Source organism: Nicotiana tabacum, chromosome 13 (assembly GCF_000715075.1).
Source record: "Nicotiana tabacum cultivar K326 chromosome 13, ASM71507v2, whole genome shotgun sequence".
Lineage (NCBI taxonomy): Eukaryota > Viridiplantae > Streptophyta > Magnoliopsida > Solanales > Solanaceae > Nicotiana > Nicotiana tabacum.
This window is the reverse complement of record NC_134092.1, coordinates 85,650,580-85,661,341: the sequence shown is the minus strand read 5'-3', so window position 1 is coordinate 85,661,341 and position 10,762 is coordinate 85,650,580. Positions and strand designations below refer to the sequence as shown.

At 37.2% G+C, this 10,762-nt stretch overlaps 1 protein-coding gene across 1 annotated transcript; it reads left to right on the top strand.

Moving 5' to 3' along the window:
• The first annotated feature begins 7,406 nt into the window (after window positions 1-7,406).
• On the top strand, window positions 7,407-10,187 carry LOC107788209 (putative pectinesterase/pectinesterase inhibitor 33). The gene is made up of 2 exons (XM_016609885.2): window positions 7,407-8,578; window positions 9,364-10,187. Exons 1-2 carry the CDS (start codon window positions 7,669-7,671, stop codon window positions 10,056-10,058), a joined length of 1,605 nt encoding a protein of 534 aa, XP_016465371.2. The 5' UTR covers window positions 7,407-7,668; the 3' UTR covers window positions 10,059-10,187.
• Window positions 10,188-10,762: the final 575 nt, after the last annotated feature.

Below are 10,762 nucleotides of genomic sequence, written 5' to 3'. Positions count from 1 at the left end.
GGTGTGAATTTATTCGCGTCAGTTGAATCCCTATGAGAAGAACTACCTAGTGCATAATTTAGAGTTAGCAGCCATTGTTCGCGCGCCTAAGATTTGGAGGCACTATCTTTATGTCATGTCTTATGAAGTATACACGGATCACCAGAGTCTTCAACACATATTCAAGCAAAAGGATCTGAACTTGAAGAAACAGAGATGTTTAGAGAAACTAAAGGACTATGATATCACCATTCTTTATCATTCGGGAAAAGCCAATATGGTGGCCGATGCTTTGAGCAGGAAGGTGGAGAGCATGGGGAGTCTTGTTTTTATTCCAGCTGGGAAGAGACCGTTAGCTTTAAATGTTCAGGCTTTGGCCAATAGGTTCGTGAGGTCGGATATTTTTAGCCTAGCAAGATTTTTGTTTGCGTTATATCATGGTCGTCTTTGTTTGAGCACATCAGTGCGCGTCAGTATGATGATCCCCACTTGCTTGTTCTTAAGGACGCGGTGTAACACAGTGATGCCAAGGAGGTGACTATTGGTGATGATGGAGTATTGAGGTTTCAGGGCCGGATTTGTATGCCTAATGTGGATAGGTTACGGGAGCTGATTCTTAAGGAGGCCCATAGTTCGCGGTATTCCATTCATCTGGGTGCCGCGAAGATGTACCATGATTTGAAGCAGCACTACTGGTGGAGAAGGATGAAGAAAGATATTGTTGAGTATGTGGCACAGTGTTTGAACTGTCAGCGGATTAAGTATGAGCATCAGAGACCTGGTGGATTGCTTCAGAGGCTAGATATACCAGAGTGGAAGTGGGAGTGTATCACTATGAATTTTGTAGTTGGGCTGCCACAGACCTTGAGGAGATTTGATGTTGTGCGGGTCATTTTGGACAGACTGACCAAGTTTGCATACTTCATTCCAATCATGAATACCTACACTTTAGAGCATCTTGCTCAAATTTATCTTAGAGAGATCGTTTGCCTGCATGGTGTGCCTGTGCCTATTATCTCGGAAGGCACTCAGTTCACATATCATTTTTGGAGAGTTGTGCAGCGTGAGTTGGGCACACAGGTCGAGCTGAGTACAGTATTTCATCCACAGATGAACGGGCAGTCCAAACGCAGTATTGAGATCTTGGAGGACATGTTGCGAGCATGTGTTATTGATTTTAGGGTCAGTGGGATCAGTTCCTACCGCCAGAAAAGTTTGCTTACAACAACAATTATCAGTCAAGCATCTAGATGACTCTATTTGAGGCCTTATATGGGAGGCGATGTCATTCTCCGGTTGGTTGGTTTGAGCTTGGGGAGGCTAGGTTGTTGGGCATTGACTTGGTTTGTGATGCTTTAGAGAAGGTGAAATTGATTCAGGAGCGGTTTCATACAGTGCAGTCCAGGCAAAAGAGTTATGCTAATAGGAAGGCTCATGATGTGGCATTCATGATGGGTGAGAGGGTTGTACTTAGAGTTTCGCCTATGAAGGGTGTGATGAGGTTTGGGAAGAAGGGAAAGCTGAGCCCTCGGTATATTGATCCTTTTGAGGTTCTAGAGAGAGTTGGTGAAGTGGCCTATAAACTTGCTTTTCCACCCAGCTTATCGGGATTTCATCCGGTGTTTCATGTTTCCATGCTCAGGAAGTACTATGGGGATCCATCACATGTGTTAGGTTTCATCTCAGTGTAGTTGGACAAGAATTTGACTTATGTTGAAGAGCATGCAGCCATTTTGGACAGGCATGTCTCGAAGCTGAGGTTGAAGGATATTACATCGGTTAAGGTTCAATGGAGAAGTCAACCGGTCAAGGAGGCGACTTGGTAGACCAATCATGATATGCGGAGCCGATATCCTCATCTTTTTGGCACTTTAGGTATGTCTCTATACTCGTTTGAGGACGAACGTTTTTTAAGATGGGAAGAATGTAACGACCCGACCGGTTATTATTTTGTATTTGATCCCCGTTTTCCCTTTTGAAGCTTCTCGTATATGTATTTGTGGTTTTGTGACTTGCGAGGATGGTTGGTTTGGTTTTTGGGAGGTTTTGGATTGAAGTGGAACACTTAGTTCCTAGTTTGGAAGCTTAAGTTGGAAGTATTAACCAAGTTTGACTTTTGTGAAAAACAACCCTGGAACGATATTTTGATGTTCCAATAAGTTCATATGGTGATTTTGGACTTGGACGTATGCCCGGAATTGAATTAGGAGGTTCCTAGGATGAATTGACTCTTTTTGCCGATAGTTGGCAATTTAAAGGTTTAGAAATTTTATAAGTTTAATCATGGTTTGACTTTGTGGCTATCGAGTTCTAATTTTGGATTCGGTAATTGGAATAGGTCCATTTTGTCTTTTGCTACTTGTGTGCAAAGTTTGGTATCATTCTGAGCTGGTTTGATAGGAATCAGATGCTTGATGTGATTTAAGAAGTTCTTTAGTTTCAAAGTTTGCATGATGCATTTTGGTGTTCGATTCGTGGTTTATATGTTATTTTTGTATTTTGATCTCCCAAGCGAGTTTGTATGATGTTTATAGACTTGTGTAGATATTTGTTGTGGAGCTCCGGGCGCTCGGATGAGATTTAGACGTGTTTCGAAGTGTTTTGAGTTGAATTTAGATTTTTGCTGGTGCTGCAGGTCTCGCAAATGCGAAGACCAGTACGCATTTGCGAGGTATCAGCCACAATTGCAATGGTGGGAAGGGGTGACTGGCTTCGCATTTGCGAAGTCAGTCTCGCCATTGCGATGGTGGAACTGGGCATGGGCTGGTCGCATTATTTTGCGATTATTTGGTCGCTTTTGTGACGTTTGTTGGCTTCGAATTTGCGAAATACTGGTCGTATTTGCGACATTCTCTGGGCTGGCAGACTTCACATTTGTGATCCCTGTGTCTCTGGTCGCAAATGTGACATCTGTAGCTGGGTTTATAGATGAGATTTCGAGACTTATTCTCATTTTATCACTTTGTGGGAGGGAATTTTCACACATAACTATTGGATAAGTGATTTTCACTCAAATTTTATATTATAACTTGATTTCTTATATATATTAACATCAAAATCATGAAATTTGAAGAGAATGTTTTACTATGTTTTGAAAAAATAAAATTTTGAGATTTGAAAGTCGATTTGGACTTGATTTGAGAGTCGATTCAGACTTGATTTTGAAAACTAATGATATATTTGGACTCGTGGGGTTATGGGTAGTCGAGATCTATCCCTCGACTCAGAGTTTTGGCCGGCGGGCCTCGGGTTAAAATTTTTTGACTTTTTGGTGATTGGGTAAAGATTGGGCCTTTATTGTTCAGAATTGTTCCCTTTAGAACTGTTTGATATTATTGTGTCGTTTTTGGCTAGATTTGAGCCGAGCATAGGTGAATTTTAAAGGAAAAACATTTTGGAGCATTGAATTGGCTTGTTTGAGGTAAGTATCTTTTCTAACCTTGTGGGGAGGGGGGGGGAGAGTACCCCTCAGGAATTGGTTTAAATTGCATAATTGTGTTATGTGAAACGATGTGTACATGAGGTGACCAATGTGTACACGGGCATATGTGTGGTTTATGACTGGATTAGACCATAGGCTATTAATATGCCTTGAATTGGAGTTGTTTTCTAAATGAAACATTCTTATTCACTTTATGACTACATGATCATGATCGCTATGTTTGACTGCCATAGTTGTGCTTTATTGTGGAACATTTCTCCACACTTTTATTCTATTATCATGTTCTTGTGCACCTTGTTGTTAAGCTTTGAGTTTATGTCTTGATGAAACTTCGGGTACTGTTGTTTTTGTGATATTGTGGCATATGTGGATATGTTGTGCGGATTGATTGATGTTATGTGGAGTATAAGGGCGGAGAGATGCGCATGCGACGACATAAGGGAGGCATTTCATTGTGATACACATGTGGCGAGATAAGGGTGGCTTATGCGTGTGCGGCGACATAAGGGAGGTATTTCATTGTGATACATATGCGGCGAAATAAGAGTGACATTGTTGATGATGTTGTGATGATTTGGGGAAGCATTTCTTGATTTCGTTTATGTGTGAAACGAGGTTGATATTTCGATCCTTACATGTTTCTTTAAAGCTTCCGTCTTGTATATTAATGAGTTGTTAGTTGAATTTACATGCTATTACATGCCCCATTTCTTGATGATTTGTTGACTAAAAATGAGTTTTTCAACATATAGTTATTTTCACATGCTCTACGAGATGGCTGATGTTTTTTCTTTACATATATTATATTGCCAGTTATTAATATATTGTGCAGGTTACTCGACTAGTGAGTATTATAACTTGAATCTTATCACTACTCCACTGAGATTAGTCTTGATACTTACTGGATACCGACAGTAGTAGTCTACTCATACTATGCTTTTGCACATTCTTGTGCAGATCCAAGTACTTCTGATCGAGTTGATCGATAAAGATGCGTGCTTGAGCTTGAAGGAAACTTCAAGGTATCCCTATTGTTCCATTCGCATGCCTCGGAGTCACTCTCTTTACTTTATTTCTACTGCTTATTTATTCCAAATAGTATTGTACTTTTCGAGACTTGTAATGTATTTCATGTAGAGCTTATGATTCAGTATTATCGGATTTTGGGAAGTTGCTTATTTTATCCATGTTTGGCAGTATCATCATATTTCGTGGTTTTCATTAATTTGAACTTGTTATATTTTGATTGAGATCGTTATGTGATAGTCTTACTTAATTTTAGAGGCTACGTGCCATCAAGAGCCCTATGGTGAAATTTGAATCGTGACAGATTGGAATTACGCAAGTTAGCATGTGATTTCTCTGCCCGTCAAATAAAATGTTAATTAGCATGTGTTGACTTATAGTAGCAATGAGATTGTCCTTTTCTTTTCTGCTCCTTTCTTCCCTTCATTTGTTTGTATTATAAATTGGTGCCTTGTCACTGCGTTGACATTTGTTCATTTCTTTATAATTCTACAGTTGCCAATACTTTTATCACAGAAAACGACTCATCATGGTATGGAGTGCCTTTTATTTGTCAATACGTGAATAGTATATTCTCGTGAAAGCAAGACTAAATGCTTTCCATCTGGTTAAAGTAGTGCTGTTGATATGCAACATTCTCCTGCAGTAATAAGATAACAACCGAAGCATACATGTAGTGATGCATGCAGCTACTCTATTAGCTTATATTTCGCAGTGCATAACATAATAATAATGTATATATCATATCAAAAATTTATTTTTCATCTATGTAATTTATAACACATTTCAGATTGAAAACTCGAATTTCAAGATAATTCAACCTGTGTATCCCCCGTTTTATCCCGTCTTTATTCCCATGTACATCAGTATTATCTCATGTGTATCTGTATATATCCATAAAAATTTGTGTGTTATATATACGATATACAATGTAATATACATAGACTCCATAAATATTGCTTGTGATATACACTAATGTACACGATATACAGCGTGATATACATATGTCGTAGTCGCATTTTTTAGGTATGATTTTTTACTTGAAACAAATCTAAATCACTTCTAATCTTACTCATGTTTTGTATATAGCCTCGTCTAGGAGTTTTCAACCAATTCCATCCCACTCGTTCGATCCAACAACAAAAAAGAGAGAAGAAAAGGAAAGTTGAACTCTAATTTTTTCCTATTTTCTTTCAGTTTTTGCTTCTGATTTTTCTCTAATATGAGATCAATATAGCTACCTTACCTTTTCATCCCACTATTTTTGTGCATAATTTACAATAATCTTTGCTAAATCTTGAGAGAGAGAAGAAGAAGAAGAAGAAGAAGAAGAAGAAGAAATATGGGAAGAGAAAGGGAAAGGGAATGAAAAAAATAGGTAAAGAGGGGGTTATGAGGAGAGAGAATAAATAAAATTAAGTGTTTTTGGGATTTGGCTATATAAAGCCAATTGTTTTGGCGCTACCTTTGCCAATATAATTTAAGGCAAAACAATTGTCAATTTCTCTTATAAGTTATCACTCGGTTTTATTTTTTTCATTTATAATGAATCACTGTTATATAAGAATCAGGAATAGTAGCCCAAAATCAGGAATAACGCCGAAATCTCTCTGGTTCAATGCATCCCTCTTCACCCCCAAATCAGAATAGTGGCCCGAAACTCACAAGCAATTCAACCCAATAGGCCTTTGGACTAGGTTAAATGGTCTTCGCATAATAAAGGACTCTGTCTTGGACCAATGATATTTTTTATTGGGCCCCACGATGAAACGGGCTTTTGGAATCTTTACATAAATAACCGACCTGATTCGTTGTTTACTTTTTTAGTTGGTATACATAAATTATATATATATATATATATATATTATACATCCACTGGCTATATTTAATTTAAGCGGTTGGGTGAACGACTATTTAGATTTTTTTTTTTTATTTTTTTTTTATTTTTTTTTTACTTTTCACATTTGAGCTGAATTATGTCGGTTTTCTAAGTTTGGTTCAGGCAAGAAGCATGCAAGTTCAGTGGTTCATATGAAGGATCTAATGTAGTCGTTTACTAATTCTAATTAGATTAAACCGAACACACGTATACAACTGGACGAGGAGGGAAATGACTGTACAAAATTCAGCTTTATTTTAGAAACTTCACTTTCAATTTAATTTCCCTGCTAACTTTAACTTGATTAAGGGCGCGTATTAAGTAATTGATAAATCTGAAAAGAATTTTACAAGGGCGGATTTGAATGTGAAAGTGTACCATTTTTATGAGAAGTAATACAATGGCTCCCGAATACGCGTACACATCAAAGATCAGGTTTAGTAAATTAAACAATTCTAAAAGCTGAAGAAGTAAGGATCTTACTTAGAGAAGCATGAAAAATATTAGAGGATTGCGTAAATTAGAACTTACAAGCACATGGCCGGACAATCCCCTGATAAATGGCAGTTTAGACATCTGGTTTCCACTTAAGTGGAATTATATATGAAAGATAGGCTTCTTCCTTCAACTGTACAGTTACTTTATATACTACTTGCTCATCAAGTTAATCATGAGAGGTGTACGGAAAACACTCAACACATTTAGATGGTTCCTTCACCTGTCAAATCTTATGTTAATCCTTAACGTAAACAAGCAAGTAGCCGCCAAATTCATAATCATGTATATTAGACCCTGCCTTTTTGTTTATTTTAAATTACGCGTAGCACATTACTGCCCAAGCAATACAGCTAGGTCAATCTTTACATTATGCAGAACAAATGAAGATCGAATTCATACTTTACCTTGAAGAATGCCATCAAAATTTATATTATTATTATTATTATTATTATCACTCTTTGACATAATGACATTATGATTGATAAACAATACTATTCGCATGGATGCAGCACAAGACCAGACACTCACCCCTTTCTCTTTCTCTCTATCTCTCTCCCCATATATATTTAGTGCATTGGCAGTCATCTACAAAACCAAGGATCACAAAATGAAGTAAAGACACTGGTGTTTGGGATATCAGCCTTGACTTTCTTATCTTGTGATTGCATTTATTATTGTTATTTTGCTTCCCATTTCAAGAAGCCAACTGACATTCCATTTCAGATTTGTTTCCACTAGTATAAAAAAACACAAACCCCATCATTAAATGATCCTCGATTCAAGTCGCTATTCGTGACAACAACACAACATTATATTTCCAACAAAACATACCATATATACCACAATGACAACTTATAAGCTCAATTCTTTTGTACTCTTTATATTCTTTTCCTTCTCTTTGTTCCTACACCAATCTTATTCCATTGAAGAACAAACAAGTGATGATATTAACTGGTGGTGTAGCACCACTCCTCATCCTGAGCCATGTAAGTACTTGATGGCAGATGTTTCCCCCCAGCGTTACAAACCGAAATGTAAACAAGAGTTTCGAACCATGACCACGGAGGTCGCCTTGGAGCAAGCCCTCCAAGTACAAAAACACGCGAAAAATGTTGGCCAGCACTGCCGCGGAAAACGAAAGAAACTAGTCTGGATGGATTGTGACAAGCTCATTGACGACACCATCCTCCAATTAAACCGTACTCTTCATGGCATCCAATCCAACTTCACTTCCTGTTCCGATTTCGATGCTCAAACTTGGCTCAGCGCCTCGTTAACAAATATTGAAACATGTTTATCTAGTTCAAATCAGCTCAATGTTTCAAATGTCCTACATCCAACTTTATCCACTAATGTCTCTCAATTGATTAGCAATTGTTTGGCTATAAATGGGGAGCTTGTGGATTCACAAAATTCAACACAAGTAGATGGATTTCCAAGTTGGGTTACGGCTAGGGAAAGAAAGTTGTTACAATCCACAACGAGGAGCTTAGCTTCCAAGGCAATTTACGTGGTGGCTCAAGATGGATCAGGGAATTTTCGGTCTGTTCAGGCTGCAATAAATGCAGCCTCAAAGAAAGTTGCAAATCAGAGGACTATCATATATATTAAAAAAGGTGTTTATAGAGAAAATGTGGCTATAGGGCCTGGAATTAGTAACATCATGTTAGTTGGTGCTGGTTTGAGATACACAATTATTACGGGTAGCCGAAGTGCCGCTGGAGGTTTCACAACTTACAGTACTGCAACTGTTGGTACGTCCACTCTCTCTCTCTCTCCACTTTATTTTATTTTTATTTATTTAACTTTTTTACGTTTTGGGTAAAAAATTTAACTTTTAGTTTTACATAATTAAGATATAAGCATGGGAATAGAGTAATGGAGAGAGGACCTTGTTAGAGAAGTCGCAAGTAATAGGCAAGGTCTAATTTAATTCTAGTTCATGAAGTAAAGCTAAAGATATATGAGTATGCTGTTTTGGTGGGGGCACTTTGCTGTAATATTCATATGCTTTAACGTGATATGCCATTCATAGGCTTCTTATTCGCGAAGGCTTCTGCTTTGTTTTTTATTATAAATAAAACAAAAACGTAATTTCTTCGTTGTTTCATAACGTATAGCAATTTACAATTTATATTTGACATTATCGATTGCATGTTAAGTTTTGTCCTACTTCTAGAAGGAGGATTCTTTTTCAAAGAAACCATACTGATCTAAGGGAGTGATGATCTGGGACAATAATATCAGCATTGCTTCTATATCAAATTATTCCCATGAGTTGTAACCATACTTTGTCCAACTAATACATGTTTTTGGGCTACGTTAACCATTTTGAATAATACTATCAGGTCAGCTAAGTAACTGTCCGTAAAATCAAGTTAAATGTTATTAGTAACCTGAAAAAATAAGGCAAGTTATCTACTGGTACTATAATAGTTAAGACATTTATCTGTAATGCTTATACTGTTTGTTATAACTGCATAGATGTAAATGTAAGTCTTAATCACTTGTTTAATTTTCCATAAAAATGGTGTTTCAGGGGTAGATGGAAATGGATTCATTGCTCGTGGCATCACATTCCGAAACACCGCAGGTCCAAAAAATGGTCAAGCAGTAGCTCTCCGATCAGCATCTGATCTCTCAGTATTCTACGCCTGTGGCTTCGAAGGTTACCAAGACACAATCTTTGTCCAATCCCAACGACAATTCTACAAAACATGTCATATCTACGGGACAATAGACTTCATATTCGGCAACGCCGCTGTTGTTTTCCAAAATTGTATCATTTTTGTCAGAAGACCCCTAGTTGGCCAAGTCAATGTAATCACAGCTCAAGGCAGAGGTGACCCTTTTCAGAACACTGGAATATCAATTCACAATTCGAGAATAACAGCATCACCGAGCCTTAAGCCAGTGGTTCGAGCATTTCAGACATATTTGGGTCGTCCGTGGCAGGAATATTCAAGAACGGTTGTAATGAGGTCATATATTGATGGTTTGATTAATCCATCAGGATGGTTGCCATGGCTGAATTCTGATTTCGCATTTAAAACTTTGTATTATGGGGAGCATGGTAATTGGGGTCCTGGTGCTTCGACTAGAAATAGGGTGAAGTGGCCTGGTTACCATGTTATAACTAATACAAATGAAGCTTCAAAATTTACTGTTGCGAATCTCATAGGTGGTCGCTCATGGTTGCCTTCTACTGGTGTGCCATTCACTGCAGGGCTGTGAATTTGATATTAAATTATTTGTGTAATATTCTAATTATTTTCCATTGATTATTTTGTACATGTATCGTGAACATTGTGAAATTATTCTACTATAGTATATCCATAAGTATTATTTATTCTTTTTTACTTGCTTTCTTGTTAATTTGATCTCTATATAATGTCCCGTCCACTCCCTCTCACAAATTCCAAATAAATTGAACGAAAATGTTCAAAATAACTCCAAACTTACCCGCCTCTAGCCATTAATCATAAATTTATCAAAATTAACCCAGTATACAAAAATTGAGAACCTAGATAAATAAGCATTCTTTCTCTCCAAATATTACACGCAAAGATCTCCTCTCATATTTTCAAGCGTGATCAACAACATTAGATGCAAAACGGAAAAGAAATTTTATGGATGAGATAGCAAACAAATTGATGAAACACAAAGGGGAAAAAAATATAAGATTCCAAAAACCTAAGCAAAAAGGGAAACGGGTATTGTTGAAATTCATTGAAAGCTAAAGATGAGTCAATATACGAAATTTGAGGAAGATTGGAGGTGATTTGGTATCAAAATTCGTTGTTAAAATCGAATTTAAAAAGTTTTTCTGCGACACATGTATCACGCATGTATCTCGCACATATATATACATGTGATACACATTTGATACAAATTTGATGCACAGTGTGATACACATTTCATCTTTTCCATGTTCATCT